Raw genomic sequence first — 24,739 nt, forward strand, 5'->3', positions numbered from 1 at the left:
AAGATACCTGCTATGTGGAGGAAAAATGGCGATGTGAAAGTAGGCGTCCTTCATATCGAGGGCAGCATACCAGTCTCCAGGATCCAAGGACGGGATAATGGTCCCCAGGGAGACCATGCAGAACTTCAACTTTATCATGAACTTGTTGAGGCCTCGCAGGTCTAGGATGGGCCTGAGGCCTCCTTTCGGCTTGGGGATCAGAAAGTAACAGGAGTAAAACCCTTTGCCCTTTTCGTCTTGTGGTACCTCCTCTATTGCTCCTATGGCGAGGAGTGTCTGCATCTCTTGTAGGAGGAATTGCTCGTGAGAGGGGTCCCTGAAGAGGGACTGGGTTGGAGGGTGGGAAGGTGGGGATGAAACAAATTAGAGGTGGTATCCTTGTTTCACCGTGCATAGGACCCAGAGGACTTAGGTCAATTGGGACCACACCAGGAGGAAGTAGGAGAGGCGGCTGGAAAAGGGAGGAAAAGGATCCTGTCCTGAAACTGGTATGCCATCCTCGGGCGTACCTTCAAAAGGTAGACTTAGGTCCTGCTGGTGGTTTTGAGGGGCCGTGGTTTTGGCCCCCTTGGGGTCCGGACTGGCATCTACAGCCACCCCGCCTGCACCGTCTGTTAAAGTCTTGCCTGTGTCTGGGCACAAAGTACGGCCGGTGAGTCTGGGGACGGAAAGATCTGCGTTGGGTCACAGGTGTATGCATGCCCAAAGAACGCATGATGACCCTGTTGTCTTTCAAGCTTTGTAGCCTGGGGTTAGTCTTCTCCGAGAACAGACCCTTACCATCAAAGGGTAAGTCCTGGATGGTATATTGTAATTCAGGCGGGAGGTTGGAAACCTGTAGCCATGAGATGCATCTCATGGTGATACTGGAGGCCAGAGTTCTGGCTGCCGAGTCAGCCGCATCTAGAGAAGCCTGGACGGAGGTTCTGGCCACCTTTTTCCCTTCCTCCAGGAATGCGGCGAATTCCTGGCAGGAGTCCAGGAGGAGTAGTTCTGTAAATCTACCCATCTCCGCTCAGGTGCTGATTTGCCACCAGGAGCTGTAGGGCACCTGCCAAATACATCTTACGGCAGAGCAGGTTCATTCGTCTAGCCTCCTTTGACTTTGGGGCTGGCACCTGTTGGCCATTGCGCTCCCTCTCGTTGACCGATTGGACAACTAGCGAGGAGGGAGGAGGGTGGAAATATAGATACTTGTATCCCCGAGACGGTACCATGTATTTAAGCTCGACCCCCTTTGCTGTAGGGGGGATGGAGGCTGGGGACTGCCATAAGGTGTCTGCATTGGCCTGGATGGTCCTGATGAAGAGCAAAGCCCCCTAGTGGGGGGTATCTGCCAACAGGATGCTCAATACAGGGTCCTCTACCTCTGGGACCTCCTCCACCTGGAGGTTCATGTTGAGCACTACTCTCCTGAGGAGGTCCTGATGGGCTCTTAGATCTATTGGAGGTGGCCCCGAGGAGGAAGTCCCTGCCACTGCCTCATCTGGAGAGGAAGAAGATGAAATGCCTGGGATGAGCAGGTCCTGTATGGCCTCTCGCTCATGCGCCGGTTCCTGCTCCAGCGGCACTGGGGAACCCAGTGGGTGAACTAGTGGCTCCTCCGTACCGGGTGGAGGAGGACGGCTAACTGTGGCCTCTGGTGCTCGGTGCTCTGATGAAGTGGAGCGGGTCGGAACTAGCGGAGCACCTTGGGCCTGGTGGTACGCCCAAGGTGTCCAAAAGGACCACTGGTGAGGTCCTTGGTCCTGAGACCGGGCTTCTTGAAACACTCCGCTGGACACATCCGAATTGCGGTCTTGGCCATAGTAGCTGTCTGCGTGGGAGGACACCGACGTATGTCTGGACGGCCATGGAGGAGCAGAGAAGCCTTGTGCAGATGTTCCAATGGACCTCGCTCCCCTACGTATCGGGGACCGGTGCCGGGATGCATATCGGCACAGGGATTGAGAGTGGGACCTGTGACCAGATCGGTGCCGGGAGGTCGACCAAGCTCTCGAATCCTGGCAATGTGAATGGCTTCGGGAGGCACGGTGCCTGGAGCGGCGCCAAGAACTGGAGTGGTGCCACGGGTAGTGAGCCAGTGAACTGGAGTCTAACCGGTGCCATGAGTCTGACCGGTGCCGTATAGTAGAACGGTGCCAGGACTGCGAGTGGCGTCGAGAGCGGAAGCGCCGTCTGGATCTGGAGCATCTGCGGGACCGCGATCTTGAGCGGTACCGGTCTGCTGTGCTGATGGAGGGTGGTCTAATCAAGGTCGACTTGCCTATGGATTGGATTATCCTCACTGGTGGTGCCGGGGGTAGAGGCAGTGCCGAGTCTGTCAAGGCGATCAGCTCCCTCGCCACTGAGAACGCCTCTGACGTGGACGGCATGGTGAGCTCTACCGCAACGCGCCGGGAAGTAACAGGCGCCAGACTGGATGGCCCTTGTGGGAGCAGAATCGACAGTGCCAATTTAGTTGGTGCCGCAGCGGGTGTCGGCGCCGGGCGATCCGACCTAGGCATACTCTCTGGCTGTGGTGCGGACGGTGCTGAAGCAGCAGGAGTCTTGGCCTTCCTCAACCTCGGGGAGAGGGAGCGTCATGGAGCCGACTTCAGAGCCGGTGACGTCCGATGCCGAGAGTCTTTGCGTGTACCGGTGCGGTCCGGTGCCACGGAGGTGCTTCTGCTCACTGACTGACCAGTGCTCGGTGCTGAAGGTGGAAGGGTGAGAGCCGCCTCCATGAGGAGCTGTTTAAACCTGATGTCCTGCTCCTTTTTTGTTCGCGGCTTGAAAGCCTTGCAAATGGGGCACTTAGCTGTCAAGTGCGATTCCCCGAGGCACTTTAAACAGGAGTAGTGCGGATCTCTTGTCGGCATCGGCCTGTGGCAGGCCGAGCACAGTTTGAAACCCGGTGAGCGGGCATGGGCTCCGGCACCGGGTGCGGGGAAGGGGCTACTCCCCGAACCCCGCTAACTATTACTAAACTACCTATGCTATTAAGGAAGAAATGTATAACTATAGGGGAGTGGAGGTCAGCTAAGCCGCACTCCACTGTTCCAACGACCGACACGGGTGGTAAAAAGGAACTGAAGGGTGGCTGGGTCGGCAGGGGTATATATCCAGTGCCATAGCAGCGCCACTCCAGGGGGCGCCCAGCCGACCCATCGAGCGTTGCTAGGGTAAAAAGTCTTCCGATGAACGTGCACACGGCGCGCGCACACCCAACTGGAATGGATATGAGCAATCACTCAAAGAAGAACTGGACTTTTGGTGTCCAGTCAGTGCATTTGACCGGACACTGTACAGGTCCCCTTTTGAACAGAGTGTCCAGTCAAAAACCAGTCACCAGGCAACCCTAAGCAGGAGGGGATGTGGGATAGGGTCAGGCATGGCTTCCAGCTGTATGGGGTGTTTCCTTTCTGTCCTTCTCAGAGTGCAATTCCCATCCCTCCATCCCTGCCCATAGCTTTGGGCAGAGGCTACCGTTTTGGGATTCATACTGGCATCGTCTCTGTCTTTCCCACCATCCGCAGCTCACCTTGTTGCCATTGGTCCCGGGTAGGCCTCGGATCCCCTGCCGAGCAAGGAGACACACTTTGGTTTGCAACACTTCTGATGCACTTTGCCCCAAGGAACGGAGCCGGCGAGCAGCAGGCAGGTTGTAATACACACAGCAAAAGGAATTCAGTGCGGGTGAAAACAACTAGGCTGAGAGCCAGGGAACAAAGCCCTCCCTCCCTCCACGGGACAGATACAGCATGGGCAGCAGCAACACCAACCTCCCTGCCATGATCCCTCTGCCATTTGGGCCTCATTCCTGATCAGAGGCCAAATCTGCATGTGGAAGGATCCATGCACCATCCCCTTCCAGCCCCTGTGTAGGACTCCCCCTCACAGTCTGGGGTCTGTGCACTAAGAATCTGTGTTTGTACAGCACCTAACCCATGGATCCTGGTCCATGACTGGGGAGCACATAAAATATACAACAACAAGGGTACGTGTAGCTCACTCAAGGAATGCAACAGTGAAAGTAACCAAAGGTCACCTGTTTTCCCGGGGGCCCTGGACGTCCTGCTGGCCCAGTGGATCCATTCCTGCCTCTCTTACCACGTTCCCCCTTCAAAACAGAAAACCCATTAAGAGGGAGATGGGCAGTAAATGGCCTAAATAGTAAAAGAAGCTTACAACAGTTGTAAGGCAACTGGGCAGGGGGTTGGGTCAAAAGAAGGGTGCAGCGAGGTGGTGTGGTTCCCCGCCAGCCTTGAGAGGGATGAGCCTCTCAGGACCCCAAAGTGGAAGGAGCCAGCAAATCCTGCGCCCCCCTCCCGGACGTCAAGGCACAGGACAGGAGGTATAAAAACTCAACCCCCGAGCTCACTAGAACAGTCGCCAGGGAGGCCAGACGCCTGTGGCCTAGCTCCTGATTGGGAGACCCCGTTAACTGGTGGCGGACCCGGTGACTGGCCTGACCTGCCGACGCCTGACCCTGACCAGAGCCCTGAGGAGCTGTCAAGCCTGCCCCTCACAAGTTACCCAGAGGAGCTGCCAAGCCTACCCCTCGTCAGGTACCCTGAGGAGCATGGTGCTGGACCCCCTGAAGGACACCGTCCAGACCCAGGTACCCACACGAGGAGCAGTTAGGCAGTAGCCCAGGGGCAGCTGACCCTAGTCTGGCTGCAGCACTGCCAGATCCGATGTCCATGTGTTGCAGCCAGGATCCCGACGGACACAGCAGCAGGTCTTCTGCTACTGCTCGGGCCCGGGCTGGGATGCAGGGGACTGTGAGGGCCTGTGTTCTCCTTGCCACCCAACTTGCAAGTGGCTGTCTCCCCTTCTCCCAGGCCCTTTGGAGCCAAGAGTCTGGACTTGCTGTCTACCTGCCTTTGTTCAGCCCTGCCTGAGGGCCTGAGCCATTGACGCCCTGACCCAGGGCCGGGGCCTGCTCATTATATAACAGCAGCAAAGAATCCTGTGGCACCTTATAGACTAACAGACGTTTTGGAGCATGAGCTTTCGTGGGTGAATACCCACTTCCTCAGATGCATCTGAGGAAGTGGGTATTCACCCACGAAAGCTCATGCTCCAAAACGTCTGTTAGTCTATAAGGTGCCACAGGATTCTTTGCTGCTTTTACAGATCCAGACTAACACGGCTACCCTCTGATACTCATTATATGACAGTTGCCCAGCTCCTGTCTGAGGACCTGAGCCCGTGACTCACTACTGCCCGCTGATCAGGCGTGAATAACTATTCGTGTTTTGCCTCTACTGCTGCCGCGGCGAAAGACTCCCGTGGCCAGGGTAATTCCCTATCATAACTGAAAGGAAGTAGCAAGGTGGTCTGATTCGCTGCCGTCCGGAGAGGGACGAGCCCCAGCCAAACCCCTCTACAAGGGGGCGGCTGAGGAACCACCTCCACCTCCCTAGATCACACTAAGCAACTCTGAGCTTTTCTAGGAATTAAAAAGAAGATCCCTTTGGGCCCAGAGGGTGTCTGGCTCTGCAGGCAGATCTGGAGATCCATCCCAGGGAGAAAGCTTGTTTGGACAATGTCAGAGATCGGCTACTGAGCTAGATGGAGCGTGGGTCTGATGCAATCTGACCATCCCTAGGTTCGACTGTTGAGCAGGTCATTTGAAATCCTCCAGCGTACTACCATCCGCACAAGCTGATAGAGACAAGATGCTCTAGCTCACAGACTAGGTCTGGGCTTGATGCTGGAATCTCTAGGGTGAGGTTCTCCAGCCTGTGTTACGCAGGAGGTCAGCTTAGATGGTCCCCTGTGGCTTCACAGCCTCAAGGAGTTAATAAATGGGGGAAAGAGTGAACCACTGTTGGAGGGCAAGTGGAAACAGTGATCGGGCACCATGCAAGGGGAGCAGTGCTTGGGAGGGGGCTACTGTTTGTTTTTCCTGGGCTGGACTGGCTGATGTGGTCTAACATTAAATACAGCAGCTTCCAAGCGCCCTGGTGATTCAAAACCTGGGACTGCTCTCGGTGTCGCATGGAACAATCGAGCAAAGGAACATCTCAACCTCAGCAGCGCCTGGCAAGGATTAACTGTCCTCGTGCATCACGCAGTTCTTCGCTCTCAACACGAGAGCTTGCTCACTACGCTGGAACTGCTGTGCTTGTAGCACTGAGACTGATGAGCTTGGAATCCGGTCTGTGTCAGGGTGACACAGCCATTTCCCGGGGAGGAAAGTCTTTGTGCTCCTGCAGCAGGACACGTGCTGAGAACAGCTCTGCCTCCTGAATCTCTCAGGCAAGATTTCAGCTGGGTGTGGGGGAACGGTAGTGGCCCTTGAGACTCGCTGTCCCACCTTGCGTGAAGTCCCTCCCACCATACGTCTTCTCACAGAGCCTCAGCATCTGTTTGCACCCTTGTGCCTTGCAATTGTGGGTACAATGCAGTCCTCTCTCCTCACCCCCAACACACTCACTCTTTAGTGCCCATGACTTGTCACCTACCTTCTGCCCTGGCATGCCCGGTGGACCTGGGGGTCCCCTCTCTCCCGGTGATCCTGGAATGCCAGGGTTGCCACGAATACCCTGGATGCCCTGCACTCCCGGAGGTCCGGGGGCCCCAGGCTCCCCCTGTGGCAAAGGAATCGTGTGGATGTAGTCACAACGCAAGCCGTGGGCTCCCTGGTAACACAGCTCATTGTAGCCATGACCAGCAGGCTACTCGCAAGGAATTCTCTGCTCCCTTGTCATCTACTGCTCCTTCCAGATTTAACTGGTGAGTCCACCGACTGCCCATGCAATGACACTGGCCTGAGCCGGGCACAGGGCTGACAGGGACCTCTCTGCACACTGTTGCCCTTGTGAGACCTGTAACACCCCCCACCACCCTAGCCCTCAGCTCTGACGCAGCTCACACACCCACCTCTGCCCTGCAGCTGCACCACTCTTCCCCCCCGGCAGCCATTGCAGCCCCGATGCCCCACGCTGCTCTGCCAGAGCATCTTAACGCTGACCTGCGAGCTCACCTCTATTATTCCAGCCCGAAATGGCTCCACCAATGCCCCCCAATCCTGACATGCCTGCAATGTCCCATTTATTTCAGTCCTGGGATCTCAACAAGCGCAGCCAGGCTAATACACTTCGCCCCTGATTCTTCAGCATCCCACTCTGGCAATGGTAAAACGACCCTCCATCTGTCCACCCCAAAGGAAACATCTGGTGTGAAACAGTGCCATGCAGGAGACAGTCCCCAGAGCTGTTTGTTTGGAACACACGGGTGGTCTTGTCCTCCAGAGCCTTGACTGGCTTTGGTAGCCCATCTCTGCAAGCCCCACTGAGCCCCATGGCCCCTTAGTGCCTGCCTGAATGGTGGTTGTGCGATCAGCGAGGGACACAAGGAGAGAGCATCTTGGATGATGTGCACACAAAGTGAGATCCTGTGCACTAACCTTATGCCCAGGGGGCCCAGCCTGACCAACGGGGCCTCTGAACCCAATTCCTGGTTCTCCCTGTAAAGAGAGACAAGGCGAGGAGATCAAGAACAATCAGAAACACACCACTTCCTCCATCATGGGCCTGTCAAAATCATACTGGACACATCATTACGTGCTGCTCACTTCAGCCCCAATCCAACCCCCGCTGAAGTCAATACTCTGGAGACGGGAGCTACAGAACCCACCCAAGATAGATGGATGTAAGGCTGCTGCATCCGCCATTGAGGGAGGAGAGTTATATGGCCCAATCCCAGAGGGAGAGAACTACAGAGAGAAGCTAAACAGTTTGATGCTGGAGAAAACGGAAGAGACAGCGGTAGGCAGCAGCTGATCGTCTACAATTATTAGCTCTATATACACATTACTGACCAAAGCCCTTTTGTGTACAGAGAAGAACCAGGAAGGGACAGCAAGACATGAATTCTAATGGTGTAAGTACAGCGGCCTAAACAGGAGAGTCCTTGAGTATGGTACCAAAGTTGTCTTTTACCTTTTGACCGTTTTCTCCTCTGTCTCCTTTAGTGCCCTAGGAATGAAGAAAACCCATGATCATTGCTGGGGAAGAGAGCTGGCTGAAATATGCCCTGCATGGGACCAGGAACCGTGTCAGAGATTTCTGTGTAATCTGCAAGGGGCACAGAGAATCTCCGGCTGGTCATAACTGGGGGCTAGGAACTGCTGCTTCCACTCACCACGAGGGCACAGGAAGCATGGTCGTGGAGCAAAAGGGACGGAGAGCACTAGCTGAATGATCCTAAGTGTATACAGATAAGTCGTAGATCTTTCCTGCAGTCTAACCCTTGGAATCACCAGCAGGTCCTAGGCAGCTATGAATGAGTGGGTTTTAGGAACAGAATTACTGCTTTGGGGGTTAAAATCCAGGAGCTTTCGTTTGTAGGAAGCAGCTTCAAAGGAGCTCTTTAGCACCAGAAACAAACAATCTTAGGCCAGCAGCCCGCTCTTTCGAATTCACTGTGGATCTGGTCAGTACTAGAGCTAGGCGGGAACTAAAGAGAGTCTGAATGCCCCAAACACTGGGGGAATTTGGATCTGAGTCTTTATCTTTCCTATGGGCAAAACCCACACGCTGGATCCCAACAGTAGGACCATAAGAAACTTCTGATCTGGATCCAGATGTAGACTTTGCGGCTTAAGTTCTCTCCCGGCTCCCCCATCTCCCCTGGCAAGGAGAAGACATCACCTCTTCTAGATGCCCAGTTCTTCCTCATCTCCCTCACTACAGAGCATGCACATTACAAACAGCTCTGCAGTGTGATCATTTAATGACACAACCCCGTGAGCAAACCATTCTGATGCTTGCAGTTTCCTCCCTCCTCGCTCCCAAGACACTTTTACAGTGACATGCCTTCGACATGCCTACGTAGAACAGGTGGCCCAGCCAGCTTTCCGATCATCATTATCCCAAAGACACACAGCCTCCTTGCAGATTGAACGCCAATCAGGTCGATCCCTAGCTAGGTCCTTAAGAAGGTCTTGCTAGACGTTCAGTCCATGTCCATCACTGGCGAGCTTATTGTGCCACCAAATTTTTAGCAACCGCATGATTGCTGGCCATGCAGTGGCATTCCCATCCTGGTTGACCCATCCGCCCATTCTCTGGATACAAATGGCACGGCATAGACTCAGTGCAATCCACTTCAGTGGCCCTAGACGCTGGACACATGGCTTAAAAGGCCTGCCCAGCACGGTCTTTCATTGATACTTGGTGGGAACTATTGTATGATCCCAGGTACCTCCCGCTCTGTCACCCTGGGTTCACACCAGCCCATCGTCTCTCCTAGTCTGCAGCAATCTTTTGTGCTGCTTCCTTGCCCTGACTGAGAACCGCATTCCCCTCTCCTTCGCATTCTGGAATATTTGAATATTTCCACCTTGTTTATTTCACTAAAGCCATCTGAAAAATAAGAAAGGCCACACCCCCTAGGACAGCGCATTGCTACCAGCACCTGGATCAGCACAGCAAGAGCTCCGGGGGATCCTGCTTGAGGTCTGCCACTGAGCCGGACAGACTGGGCCCACGTCCCACTGCCTTGCACCTTCCATCATCCTTTCCACCATGCGAAGAGCCTGTGAGATGCTCCCCGTTCCGAGCTGGTAGCTCAGACAGAAGTCCCAAGGCAGTAGGGAACTCAGGTCTGCTGCAGAAAGGGGCAGACATATTCTTAGGCACTATCTATTGGCACGTGATCTTTAACTAATTACACATGTGCCGACACAGGTCACTCTCGTAGCAATCAGGGCCCCATTTAAATCTCCCGGGCTCCAGATTCATCTAGGACTTGAGTTAGTAGTTGGCTGGCAATGGATAGCCAGGTCAGCCCCCTAGGGAGCTGGGGACTCGCTCCCCGTGTCAAAAATTGATGCAACACACAAAACAATTGAAAGGTACCTTTTCTCCTTTGTCTCCCCTGGCGCTGGGAGATCCCTTTTCTCCCTGCAAAGCAAAAAGCCACTCCTTCACTCCTTTGTGCTAACCTTAGTGACTGACCAGAGCCCTCAATCTGTCCAGTCGATGCCTAGATACCACAGTGGTGGGCACAATGGAAATACATAGAGTTAGAGTACAGACATGATGGAGGGGGCGGATGTACATTCGTTGTGGTGTGGGTGGGAACAAGGGAGATTGGCTTTTATTCTAACACAGGGAGAGGGGCCTATAGGATAGAACTGGATGAAACATGATTCCCCCCGCAAAGAAAATTTCAACCAAAAAACTCTAAATCCCTTTTCATTGGAAATTTCCAAGGAAAATTGATTATTTGGTGGAAATTTGAGGCCGAAAAATTCTGGCTGAAAACTGGAAATATTTGGAAATACTGCCATAGTGCCTCATGGGAGTTGTAGTTTGGGGGCCTCTTCCATAGGCCAGGCTCCATCTCCTGAGGGGCAGTGGGAGAGCTCTGCCTGCTTCGTGCAGCAGCACTCATTGGCTGCTCTTCCCCAGACGGTGGGGAAGTGGGGATGGCAGCCAATCAGAGGGAGTTTTCCCCAGGCAGGGCTGGAATTTGCATGAGGGCTGGTGGTCCTTGTGATGGCATCAGGAGCGCCGCCAGCTTTTTTGCCATCCTAGGCGGCGGAAGGTCCCGCCCTCGAAATGCCACCCCTGACAGAGGCGGCGGAAGGTCCAGCCACCGCGGTCACCACCCCCCAAATGTAATTTCCCTAGGCGACCGCCTAGGTCGCCTAATGGGTTGCGCTGGCCCTGGATGGCATCATCGTGAGCCAAGTTCCAGTAATGCCTGTCACCTGCTGAGATCTGCCTTTGGGTTTCTCCTGCAAACATGGAGAGCAACATGAACAAATGGCGCACCACTGCATCCCTCAACTGCCACAGTAACCCTGGGCCAGCCAAGGTTATGTCTACCCTACATTGTGAACCTGGGCCTGTGGGAGTTGAGTTTGTGCACCTGGTGTTTCCAAGTCTATGCTTGGGCATCCCCACAGCTTTGTGGCTTACTATCGCTGGACCCAGATCTCACAGCCATGCTAACACATCCAGACCTCACTACACAGATCTTCTGACTCAGATCTGCAGCTTGAGCTGCATCCACACTGCAAAACAACAGGGCTTGGAGCCAAGTCACAGAACCCAGATCCTGAGTGCTGGCTGACCCAAGTCAGACTGATTTGTGTGTGGAAGGAAGTGGGGCTTGGGCTCAAACCTGAGTCGGAGCCCGGGCATAGTGTGCAGTGTAGCCATACACTGTACACCTCAGCTGCACCTCAGCTGCCCATCTGTAACATGGGAATAATACGACCTCCTTTCTCCCACTTTTGTCTGTATCATGTTTTGAGACTGGAAACTTTTCATATGCATGTACAGCACCTTGCACAAGAGGCCCCTGATCTCAGCTGGGGCTTCTAAATGGTACCACAATACAAATAATAAACAGCAACAAGAACTGACACCCCACTTTGCTCCAGTGTAAATGACTTTACAAGACATTGGGCCGTGGGGAGTCAGGCCCAACAGGCTGATGATTATTTGGGATCTTCAAGGATTTAATTTGTATTTAAAGGCCTTTCAGCTCAGCTTTGTGACAGAGCTCCAATTCTGTGGGGTTTTTGTTTGTTTGTTTTGTTAAAACGTTAAAGAAAAACTCAGACCTTTTGACCTTGGAATGGCACCAGTTCTGGATCCACCATGTCTGATTCCTGCTTCTGCAAAAAGAAAATAGAGCCCCCCGCACCCCACACATATACAATCAAACAGGAGATTTTGGACAGAATGATGAAGAACCAGCTGCATCTAACACACATGGAGCTGTAGTAGCAGCTCTATAAAATAAATATATTACCTTGATCCTCCTTGCACCTTGAGGTCCTGGATATGTCTTGAATTTTTTTTTTAAAAAAGAGGAGTTTTCAGAAGAGAGCGTATGATAGCATGCTAATATTTCATATTTTAGAGATATTTCATCCACAAGATGTGGAAAAGAACTATTTGAACACGGAGGCACGTTATACCTCTCACGATCAATGCAACCATTCATTCTTACTGCATCTCGATGCCAACCATGATGAATTGGATGCATTTAGTGGACAGGTTACGTCTTAGCAGGAATCAGTGAACACTTACCAGGGGTCACTTAGCCGCAGCCTTATCCAATTGAACATAGGGGCGAATGACACAAAAAAGGATTTCATTGAAGCTGTTCCGAAATTAGGCTGTGGGAACTGAGAGCAGAATGTGCCTATTGTCTGTTTTTTCAGTGTGATCAAGTGCAATGAAAAGGAAAATAAGTGAAACTTTAGGATCAACTCACAACAAACTTAGTTATCTGGAGTTCAAGTGGCTTCTGCTCCTCATGCATTTGGGGAACAAAAGGTTTCAGAGCCCCAAACCCAATGCTCAGTTGAGGTCTCCGCACCTCTCCCCAAAAAGAATGTTAGCGTTACAAGACAAAATCCCAACAAGGCATGTACACAAAGCAGGAAATGCCCAGTTAAGATGCTCCTTCACACACAACACAACTATGTCACCTTAACTCTGCCCTCATAGGGATGGCAATAGGTTCATCACAATAGCTTACTCCTCCCTAACGAAAATTTCCTTTGTGCCAACCACAGCTCCCAATCAGGACTCCTATTCATGCAGTCTGAGAGGACCCTCCACCAGCCAAGCTGCAGAATCAGGGCTATAATAGGGAAATGTTTTCTTGTTTAAAAGAATGAGTTTCCACTAAGATTTTTTTTAAAGGGAAACATTCATATCAGTCTTAATTCTGTAAAAGTTTTTACCAAACCTGCTTTTCAGACCAAATATTTTGGCAAGTGAGCAGGTCAGAAATTGTCAGAGAGAAATTTTTCCAAGAGCGCAGGTTCCCTCTGACTGAGCTGCATGGTGCATCGTGAGTCACATGACTGAGGTCCATCATGGGAAACGTAGTTTGGCCAGGCAGCCCAGCCCATACGGGGGAATAAGGGCATGTGGCATCCAAACTACAACTCCCATGAGGCACTGCGGCACCATAAGAAGATGCAGTCTAACACTGAAGTGAACTATTTTGACATTTTCCAAATAAATTTTCTGAATTTTTTTTCCACTACAAATTTGAATATCCTGACTCTTTTTCTCAGTCTAGGATGAAACCAAATGTAGAAATAGCGAGAGTTCCAGCCAGGGGCGCCGGAACAGGGAGGCAGGGCCCCCCCCACACTTTTTATCAGCTGTAACGGAGTGATGGGGTACGGGGATGGAGAGGAGCGAGTGTGGGCAAGATCTTGAGGAGGAAGAGGTGGAGTGGGAGTGATGCCTCAAAGGAAGGGGTGGTGCCAGGGCGGGGGCTTAGGGAAAAGGGGTGCGGGAGGCACAAGGCCTTGGAGAAAGGAGTGGTGTTGGGGTGGGGCCTCAGAGGGAAGGGGCAGCGGGGGGGGCATGGTTGGGGCACCAGTGGCCCCCCCACTTTTAAGGACCTTCTGCTACTCCCGATTTTTGCTCTGTTCTGATGCTGAAGAACCGTTTAGAGTGTTTCACATATCCAGTCTGACATACGTAACCACAATAAAACAGCTGTGTATAATTGTGTGTGTAGGTATATATATATTTTATAGGTATATTTGTTGCACACACAAAACTTCTCCAAAGCTGGCCATTGTGTTCCATCAGTGATTAACGTTGGTTTCTCTGTTCCTCTTGTGTTCTTTAAGCATCATACACTTCCCTTCCCCATCTCTCTTGGGAGGAGCACTTAGCGGTACCAAGGGACAGTGGCTGGCTGCTGGTTAATTATTTACAGGGAGCGTTTCACCCTCACCCTAGGAGTATTGCTATTTCTAATGAGTGAGAAAACAGCAAGAGCTGTTACTCCAGTGTCCATCTCATCAGCACTATCTCTGCAAACAGTCCAGATATTCGGCCATCGCTTACCACATATCCAGCCAGGGATTTCTGAACTCCAGCGGTGCCAGGTGAGTTAACCTGTAAAGGGACAACAAGGAGTTATTACCGCATCCTTCCAAGTCGTGTTGATTGCTTTGCGCTCATGCACAACAGACTGAGGTGGCTGAAACAGGGGTCTTTACCATGTGCCTCTGTCTCTCAGCCTTTCTTCTGACTCTAACATGGCTCGTTAACTCAGGGCCATCAGCTGGATCTGCGTTTTCCTGCTTGAAGGAAAATAGCATCCCTTAAAGCACTCAGATGTATAAGTCAGATTTTATTTAATTTTACATTGTGCCATAACTTTACTGCTACTTCAAAAAAGCTAATGCATTGCAATTGCTAGGGTTAATTGCAGAAGTGGCACTGAACTGTTCAGGTGTGTCCATGTAGAATTCACCTGTGGTGTTGCTGAAGATACTGTGTACATCCAGAAAGAATGCACCTACCTTTTGGACTATTACACGTACCAACCATGTCTAGGTAACATGCAACTGCAGTGGTGCTCGGTGCACTAGCTGAGTCTAGGTACAGCACACCTGCTTTGGTGCTCAGTGGACGTGGTATATTCTACTGGAATATTAATGTCCAAGGGCCCCAGCACCACATGATGAAAGGCCATATGGGCAGAGCCAACGAGGGGGGGCGGTACAAATTACCAGGGCCCGGAGGTCCGGAAGGGGGCCCAGGGCCCGGCTTCATCAGCCCTGTTTAGCCGATCTGCCCTTGCTGGGGGGCCCGAACCCACTCTCGGCGGCCCTGCAGATGGGAATGGCTCAATCTGCAACTCACAGATGTTTGTAATGTTTGTGTTTTGGGACTTTCTGGCACCATACATGTGAGATCTGTATGCTAGAAACTGTGCTAAGGGTCATCTGCCCTAGCAGTAAACACTCAATGCCTATAGGAGTTCCTACATATTAATCGTATCCAATTATCTGCTCCTGTATTTTGAAAGGGAGGAAATTAGAAGCTGCCAGACATTACTCCCCACACCATGAACCACCAGGACATGAAAACAAAGGAGCTGAGTGATTCATGCTGAAATAAACCCAGCTACCCCAGTGGATCGTAGGGCTTTGTCTGTGGAAGAGTCAGGAACAGAACCCCATTGTTTAAACTCCCACCCATGTATTTTAACCACAAGCTCATTCCTCCTCTCAGATGTAACTGCATGTTATGAAGCAAATAAGACTGGTTACTTTCACCTGAGATGCATGTACATTACCCGCTGACTTTAATGAGACTCTCCGGGCAATACAGTGTTACTTGACATGAGGAGGGGAATCAGAATCTAACCCATCGTAACAGAAATATTGGGCCTCAGAGAAAAAGAACTGTAGCATCAAAATGTTGGTAACAAGCCCCATAGTGGTTCCCATCTGCTATTTACAACGTTCTGGAAGTGATTCGTTACAGGAAGTGTGGATGAAATTGACTCCATGCAGAGGGCCAAGGGGCCATCGCTTTGTTCCAGGCAACCCCTCTTCACAGGAGGGGATTTTCACCTGAATAAATTGTAAACCCTCTGGAGCAGGGACTCTCGTTTTGTTCTGTGTTCGTACAGCACCTAGCACAATGAGCCATGACTGGGTTCCTAAGCATTGCTGGAATATGCATAAATAAATAATAATCATTGAATAATTCACTGGGAACCAAATGGATCAAATCAATGCATTAGCTTATTGCGTGCCCCCAAAATAAAATGAAGTGAAGTAAAAAGCAAAATAACAGTATTTCTCTCAGCTCCCCACTAGTTCTCGCTTTAATTTAATTCATTAACTGGTTTCTTTTGTACCTCTGGGTTTATTCCCAGCTCATGATCCTTGCACATCTGGGAAGGGGACAAAAAGGCAGAGTCACTTGGGGATGGACAGTGCAGAAAGCTGAAGCACGGGAGTTGTTGGAAATGGGAAAGAAGAGACTGGGGAACCGCTGGTGAATGGTAGAGATTATGGTCATGGGTCCTCGTGCATTTAATAACTGACTGACCAGCCTGTTTGTACAAGACAAACTTGAACGTGGTCCATGTGAACAAGCACCAGGCCCAAAGGAATTTGACACTTCCTGTGTGGCTTGAGTTCCATCATAAGAGGGGTTTATTAAAGAAGAAGCTATGTGGTAAGAGTATCGCATGTCCATCTCCACCACTGGAGCCCAGTTGTGGTAATTTCCCACATCAATGAGCCCCATTGGTCTTATCCATTCCTAGTCAGGCAACAGACACGCCATTGCCTGGACCCTGGGTAGGTCTTCAGCAGCAGTGATAAAACGTGCAACCTCTGGATCCTAAACCATGAGCCTGTACTGCTAAAAGAGCCAGCTCTGTTAGCCAAAGCTGTAGCAGGCACAGCCTCTAGCTTCAGGCCAGACATCACTGTAGCACTACACTGAGCGGGTGGAGATTAGCAAGCCATTTTATGATATCTACAAGAATGTTTTTTAAAGCGGTGGTTTGGTTCCTTCCCCCACCTCGTCAAACTCCAGACAACCCAAAGGAATTTGCTGAAATGCTCTAGGGAAAAAAAAAAACACTTTCCTACCTGGAAGGTTTTACCAAGAGAGAAAAGTTTCAGCCCCCAAAATGAAAGTTTTGGAAAGTTACAAGGATGTGAAAAGAGGGTGATAAACAGAAGCTATACAGTTTAACTACAGCGGATGCTGCTTGTGCTTGCTATAATGACATAATTTAAAAGACAAGGGACTTGATAGATTAGGTTAGATTGTAAACTTTAGGGCAGGGACTGTCTATTTGTTAATATATTAATAATTATATATGAATACCCAGCTCTTATCTAGCCCTTCTCATCAGTAGATCTCAAAGCACTTTATAACAGAGATATCTTTATCCCCATTGGGAAAACTGAGGCCCAGAGCAGTAATGTTTACAAACCTAACATCGTGGGGTCCTGGTCTGTGACTAGGGCTCCTACATGCTATAAAGAAAGAAGCAGAATAATAGCTACAGGGACTATAGCAGGAACTTTTCATCTCAAGGGCTCCAAGCCTGCAAGCTGCTCTGTGCATCTTTGCCATTGCACCCATGTTGACTTCAGTGATCTGCGTGGAGCAATTTCCAGGAGCAAGGCCGGGCTCACGAAGACCTGAAACATGTTACCTCCTGTGGAGCGGGGGATGTGGAAGGAGCTAAGCAAGGACAAGCAGATGCTACCTGTAGTAAATAGAGGCTCTGAGACATAAGCCTTGGTATCAGAGGCCCGGTGTGAGGCCTGAGGCCTGAACTAAAGTAATGGTCAAGACTTTGCTAGTATAAAGCAAAGTTAAACTGTGAGCCAGAGGGTCGGGGTCACCAGTGTTGTCAGATGCTACCAGTGTGGTGCTCTGCTCTCTTCAATGTTGATATCACTTGGCTGTGTGTGTGTGTTCCCTCTGTGTGCTGTCCCAGCTCTGCACAGATAGCTGACACAGCAGATCTTGAGAAAACTCCCAATAACCACAGAATCTAGTAAGGTACGAAGGCACGTCGGCCAGGTTTATTGTCAAACTAAGCACAATGATAGTTCCCTCTAGATTTTTGCTCTAATGCAGGGCATACTACGAATATGTGCCCCCTGGCAATGGACTCAGCTCAGTCAGTGGCGGGACTTTCCACTGCCCCCTTGGCTGGACAAAGACACCGCCCCAGGGATGTATTCTTATACACCGGGACAAACAAGCTACACGTCACTCCTGACGTATTGAGGTGCAACCCCTCTACGTAGTAAAGTGCCACCTTTCACCTTGTACATGTTGGTTCGAACAAGACAACTCTATCCATCATATTACCCTTTTGGCCCTGTCATTGGGATGGGTCAGCCTGTTCCTTGTTATCTGTGTGGAATGTGCAGTATTAGAGTGTCCTGGTACCGTGTTTATACTTCAATACACTGTGTGGATATATGTTTATGGAACATCAGCCCTTTTCTTGCCAGCTTCTGTGAGCAGTGCCTGCCTCTGGCTCACAGCTTAACTTTGCTTTATATTAGCAAAGTCTTGACGACTACTTTAGTTCAGGCCTCAGGCCTCACATCAGGCCTCTGATACCAAGGCTTATGTCTCAGGGCCTCTACTTACTACACTGCCTGTTACCTTTATGTCTGGGAGGACTGTATCAGCTGCTTCAGAAGAACCATTGTTGCTCATTGAACGATCAGGCTGCAAAAGAAAACAGCACAATTCAGGCTGGGAGCTTTCTTGGCATTGGCATGATAGGTTTTTTTGCAGTGGCCAAGATGATTGGATGGGAGGTCTCAGGCAGTACTCTTACTGTTATTATTCAAATGGAGGAAAGTAACTTCTACTTTTCATCTAGAACAGCAGGTTTAAAACAAACAAAAGGAAGTATTTCTTCACACAACACACAGTCAACTTGTGGAACTCCTTGCCAGAGGATGTTGTGAAGGCCAAGACTAGAACAGGGTTGAAAAAAGAACTAGTTAAGTTCATGGAGGATAGGTCCATCAATGGCTATTAGCCAGGATGGGCAGGGATGGTGTCCCTAGCCTCTGTTTGCCAGAAGCTGGGAATTGGCAACAGGGGATGGATCACTTGATCACCTGTTTTGGTCATTCCCTCTGGGGCACCTGGCATTGGCCACTGTCAGAAGACAGAATACTGGGCTAGATGGGCCTTTGGTACAGCCGGTCTTATGTATGACACAACTACTTGGGTTGGCTTTGCTTTTCTCTCCGACAAAGTTAATCTGATTCCACCTCCCACTTTTAGTAAACTCTTCTACCACCAAGAAATTGTACCTCTGGAGCCAACTGCTTGGGTTATTATCGACTCAACACCTGTCAAGGGCCTCATGAACCTTTTAATGATTATGTTTCCTGATTAGAGCTGCTGCTAATGGGGACAACCACCGGCTATATTTATCTATAGCTGTATTTCCCCCTGGTGGGTATGTAGTTATTTAATCAAAGACACCTGAGCCATGCTGCAAGTGAAGAGGAGAGAGAAGCTGGTATCTTGCCACCGTTGCATACACAGAACCCACAATGAAGTCAAGAGGAGTTTTACATCAAAATCAACAGCAGGAGACTGCTCTGAACTTAAGATTAGAATGGGCTTTGGCAACTTACAAGCCAATTAAGCTAAAAACAAGTCCACTTTCTGCATTTTTTCCACACGTTTGGCATGTCTGCCAACAACCTGTGTTTGACTAGCGCATATCTTGTGTTTGGCTGAAGCCCAGCGTCCAGAAGGGTGGTCAATCTTGAGCTGAAGACCACAAGAGATGACGAATCCACCCAATGCCCCCACATGGAGCCCCATGGGTCTGCTGACATGAAACAACTTGCAGGACTGAAGTCTACATTTTCAGATGTAGCCATGGATTTGGGAAGCCCCAATTTTGGGGTGCCAAACCTGAGACCCTTGGGGACTGATTTCTACCCAAAATGCCAATTGAAATCAATGGGAGCTGTGGGTGCCCAGCACCCCTGATAATCCTAGATGTCTTCAGTTGGACAGCCTACCACTGAAGCACCCCAAAAGAGGGGCAAGTTTTGAAAATGGAGGCTTCAGGGACTTGCCCAAGGTCACACAGAGACATCAGTAGCAGAGCACAGAATAGACCTAGATCATAGAATATGAGGGTTAGAACGGACCTTAGGAGAGCATCGAGTCCAACCACCTACTCAAAGGGGACTAAGCCACAGATTTTTAAAACAGGTCCCTAAATGGGCTCCACAAGGATTGAGCTCACAACCCTGGGTTTAATAAGCTAGTGCTCAAACCACTGAGCTACCCTTAGACCTACTGAATTCTATTGTAGCCCTTTAACCACAAGACTTTCCTCTCCAGGGAGCGGCACCAAGAAACTCCTAAAATAGGCTGGATCTCTGCCAGATTCGACTGTAGTGCTAACCCCTCCTAGAAATGTAGGGACATCTGGGTCACAGACTGTGCTCCTGAGCAACAAGAATTTTGTTTTCATTCAAATATCCCTTGGAGAAGGAAAATCAGGGAAGTGAAATAGAGGCAAATATGCCAGCAGGAGAGATCTTGAAATCTGCCAGTTCCCATAGTGTGCTTACTCGGAGAACTTGTTTCCAGAGCTATAACAGATATGTTCCAGGCCTGTATGTGTTGGGCTCCCTCTAGTGGTCCCAGAACAGGAGCTCACAGTTATACTGATTTGCATCTGAATTCCTTCTGAAATCTCAGGACAGAGCCAGGCATGATGCAGAAGATTGTGGCCTGAAGAAAGGGGAGTGGCAGCAGGTCTGTTCTAATCAGAGTTGAATTTTGTCCTAATGTGCATCATTGCAGCGAACTATCCAGAACCCACTGCCTATTATTGCAGCGATATTTGTAAGAATATGGCACTGGTTTTCAGCTCAGTTCAAAGGGCCTGGCCAGCAGATCTTCCAGTATTTTCTAAAATAATATTTCTCTCTCTGACAAACACCTGGATGCTTGAAAATGACAGTGGATTTCCTCACAGTGCCTCTCTTAGCCCCATCACTAACCCACAAGGGCATAGGGCCTCGGCCACTCTTGGATGCCAGGATGTTGGGCTAGATGGACCATTGGTTCTTATGTTCTATTGCTGGAGAGCAGCTGAGCTGAGGGCACTGGTTTGTCAGTGTAGGGTCACTCGGGAGCACAAGATTGAACATGCTGGTTTATTATTGTCAGGCATTGGGCTACGCACACACCAAAGTGGCCTGTTTCGGGCTCCGAGAAGGGGATGTAATTAGGCACGTGCAGAAGGGCAGAGAAATACAAAGGCGTGAAATGCCAACATAGCAGGGGTGAAAGCCTCAAATCTCCTGCTCCTACCCTGAAGTCCCTGCCCTAGGGCCCACACAATTGGACTCAGGTGGGACAAGGGAGACTCGCTGATTTGCAGACACGGCATAGAGTGTCAAACCCCTGCCCATGCAGAGGCTTACTCTATTGGTTCCTTTCTCCTTCCTCTGCTCCCCAGTGCCTTTTCTTCAGGGAAGCCAGAAGCTCCCTGGACCCATTTCCTGGGAAGTGATATCCTGACTCTGGATGGACCCTGGCGGAGCACGGCAGAGAATGAAGGCAGCAAGTCAGAGGCAGCCTGGTCCGACCAACTGAAGCCGAGAGAATGCAGAGCTAGACCTCAGGAGTTCCCAAGCCAAGCTCTGATGGTCTAGATAATACTTAGTCCAGCCACAAGTGCAGGCGACTGGACTAGATGACCTCTTGAGGTCCCTTCCAGTCCTATGATTCTAGTCCAGTCCCCTGCACTGAGGCAGGACTAAGTATTATCTAGACCAGTGGTTCTTAACCTGGGGTGCACACACCCCCTGGGGTTGCAACATGTCAGCTTTTTTTAGAAAGTAAATCATCAAAAACAGAAATTAAGCACAGGCACGTAAGTACAGCTACTTTGGTTCATCAAACCAATGTATTTATTAACATTATACATATTTTAATGATTACTGTAATATACAAACAAAAATATATCAGGGGTACGAGAACATATTTTGAGGACCAAAGGGCTGCAGGCTGCAGTAAAGGTTAAGAACCACTGATCTAGACCATCCCTGACAGATGTTTGTCTTAAAACCTCCACTGATGGAGATTCCACAACCTGCCTAGATAATTTGTCCCAGTGCTTAACTGCCCTGACGGTTCACAAGCTTTTCTTAATGTCCAACCTAGGCAAAACTTTCTTGTAGATCCCCAACAATCAACACTAGCCCCTTAGCTGCAGCTTCTCTTAGTGTCAATTTTAAGGTCACGTGTGGGAAGCGATTAATTGAAAGTCAGCAATGGACATTTTTATACATCTTCACGCAAAGCACTTACTCTGCTCACGTCTTTCTCTTTCCTCCTCTTCTTCAAGGGCTCTGGTGTGTCTGCAGAAATGTTTCCCAGTGCTGGAGGTTCCGACCCCAGAGCAAGACCAGCGGGGTTCGGCCAAGCCTGAAGAAAGCAGGTTATTTCTTTAAGGCACCACGTCTCTCCCAAGGCACATACAGTCCATGAGGTAGAAGTCTTATTACTCCCTCTCACACACACTCCTTTTCCCTTTATCAGCTATTCAATAGCAATATGACGATCAATTAAACACTACGCATACAATGGTGCACAGCCAAGGTTACAGACTCCTGAGTGCTCTGTTGTAAATCAGGACACACTGCGGTCAACAAGAGTATTATTTAAAAGCAGAGCATGGGCAGTCTGAGTAGCTCACAAGGCTGGTTATGGATAAAGCGGGGTGGGAATTTTTAGAAGAAATTTTTTTGGTCAGAAAACGCCAATTCATTGAAACTGAAACTTCAGGAAACGATATCATTTTTGACAAAAAAGTCACAGGGAAGGTTTTGTAGGTCCAGGATGGACTTTTTGGCCACAGAGACACATCAAAAGACCAGAACTGCCAACAGGTTAGGGCATTCAGGTGGGATGTGGGAGAGGCAGGAAGATCAGGGGCTTAAACTTGCACTATCTACACTGCAGATGAGGGCCTAGCCATCAGGGACGGCTCCAGGCCTCAGCACGCCAAGCGCATGCTTGGGGCGGCAAGCCGCGGGAGACACTGTGCCGGCGCCGCGAGGGCAGCAGGCAGGCTGCCTTCGGCGGCTTGCCTGCAGAGGGTCCGCTGGTCCCGTGGCTTCAGAGGACCTCCTGCAGACGTGCTTGCGGAAGGTCTGCTGGTCCCGCAGCTTCGGAGGACCTCCCGCAGGCAAACCACCAGAGGCAACCTGCCTGCCGTGGTTGGGGCTGCAAAATCCCTAGAGCCGCCCCTGCCAGCCACTATCCTATTGCAAGCAGAATGACCCAAAACCTATCTTTAAAGTCATGTTAGAAAGGTATGTGACTGGTAAAGGGGTGCAATCCTGGTAGATAGGTTAGAACTTTGAAACGCAAACCTATATTGTTAGAAGTTAGAAGTGTCATCGCTGGTTCTCCACTTGTAAGGTAACTCCCTTCTCTTCATGTGCCAGTATATTTATGCCTGTATCTGTAATTTTCACTCCATGCATCCAAAGAAGTGGGTTTTTTACCCACGAAAGCTTATGCCCAAATAAATCGGTTCATCTTTAAGGTGCTAGCAGACTCCTCATTGTTTTTGTGGATACAGACTAACAGGGCTACCCCTCTGATACTTAAAAAGCGACAAAGAGTCCTGTGGCACCTTATAGACTAACAGACGCATAAGCTCCTCTGATACTTGACACTAATTGTGTGTGTATCTTAGACGCTAGCCATGTAAACAGACAATTCCTGTCTGTCACTATAACTATTAATTCAGGGACCAAAAGGGAATATTAACATTTAGATGAATCTTGGGTGAAGTAATGTCATTGTCTATATGTCTCTTTGAAGTTTGTGATAGACTGCCTAATGGATAAATTGCCCTATGTTAATTTGTGTAACTAATTACTGGTGATGTTTAGAAAGCAGAAGGTTACATCAAAAGCTTATTGTTTACCCAGCACTGCATGGCCAAGAAGCTGTTTTATGCTGGCTTGGTAAATCTAAGTATTGGAATATCTACCAGCTTTGGGGTTTGTCTGCCCCATTCTTTGCAGTTCACCCTAATTGAGTAACACTTACCTGGCCCCCACTGAGACCCTGGTCACACAAGGCAAGCTCTATTCTCAACAAACAGATATCTGCAAAGAACTGAATTTAAGCACAAAAAACCAAGAGATTTCTTGGGACCCTATGTAAGCTCAGCAGTTCACCATCCGATCTGCGGGGTCCATCAGCCAGGCGAGGTTTCTGTTCATCTCAGAAGCAGTCCTGTATCCACATGGCAGCTAGCACCCACTCTCAAAGGAGGCCAAGAGAGAAGTGGGCACAGAGACTGAACTGCCCTCTCGGCACTAGAGCACTTAGGGCCGATCCCTCTTGGCCAGGATTGGGACAGTATTTGAAGCAGGGCATGTTTGCTGGTGCTGAAAAGGAGAATGTCTGTGTCTAGGGCTGCACCTCACTGCAAATCTAATTTAACTTTAAAAATCCCAGCACAGCCCACGACCGGAATCTCTTTGTAGTGGTGGGTGATGGGTTTCCTGTAGTCTACAGAGTCCTCCATGGGTGCAATGGACTAAGTAGGCCCTTTGAGACTTCCAAGGGAGCGCTCTTGGGCCAGCACTACATTGTCCCATGTTTGCCACTGTCATAAACAGATAGCTAAGGGTTAATGTCTCTTACACCTGGAAAGAAGTAACCTGAAACACCTGACCAGAGGACCAATCAGGAAACAAGACTTTTTCAAATCTGGGTGGAGGGAAGTTTGTGTGTGAGTCCTTTGTTCTTGGTCTTCTGCCTGTCTCTCTCTCGGCTATGGGAGGATTTCTGTCTATTGCTTTCTAATCTTCTGTTTCCCAGTTGTAAGTACAAAAGATCAGATAGTGATTTATATGTTTTTTTTGTATTTACATGTGTGTAGTTGCTGGGGTGCTTTGAATTGTATTCTTTTTGAATAAGGCTGTTTATTCAATATTTCTTTTAAGTAATTGACTCTGTATTTGTCACCTTAATACAGAGAGACCATTTTTATGTATTTTTCTTTCTTTTTACATAAAGCTTTCTTTTAAGACCTGTTGGAGTTTTTTCTTTAGTGGGGAACTCCAGGGAATTGAGTCTGCAGCTCACCAGGGAATTGGTGGGAGGAAGAAGTCAGGGGGAAATCTGTGTGTGTTAGATTTACTAGCCTGACTTTGCATACCCTCTGGGTGAAGAGGGAAGTGCTTGTGTTTCCAGGACTGGAAATAGGAGAGGGTGGAGTCCCTCTGTTTAGATTCACGGAGCTTGCTTCTGTGTATCTCTCTAGGAACCCAGGGAGGAAACACCTGGAGGGGGGAAGGGAAATGGTTTATTTCCCTTCATTGTGAGACTTAAGGGATTTGGGTCCTGGGGTCCCCAGGGAAGGTTTTTGGGGGGACCAGAGTGCC

General features: G+C 49.8%; 1 protein-coding gene across 1 annotated transcript in view; it reads right to left on the minus strand.

Annotated features, from left to right (window-relative positions):
- LOC127040083 (collagen alpha-3(IX) chain-like) overlaps positions 1-6,532 on the minus strand; it is a 65,979-nt gene extending 59,447 nt beyond the window's left edge. The window contains exons 1-3 of the mRNA XM_050933856.1: positions 6,456-6,532; positions 4,031-4,102; positions 3,524-3,559 (exon numbers count right to left, since the gene is read on the minus strand). Coding sequence (XP_050789813.1) covers positions 3,524-3,559; positions 4,031-4,102; positions 6,456-6,470 — 123 coding nt within the window. The 5' untranslated portion in view covers positions 6,471-6,532. The remainder of the gene's footprint in view (positions 1-3,523; positions 3,560-4,030; positions 4,103-6,455) is intronic.
- Between the last annotated feature and the right edge of the window lie 18,207 nt (positions 6,533-24,739).

This window comes from Gopherus flavomarginatus, chromosome 1 (assembly GCF_025201925.1).
Source record: "Gopherus flavomarginatus isolate rGopFla2 chromosome 1, rGopFla2.mat.asm, whole genome shotgun sequence".
NCBI lineage: Eukaryota > Metazoa > Chordata > Testudines > Testudinidae > Gopherus > Gopherus flavomarginatus.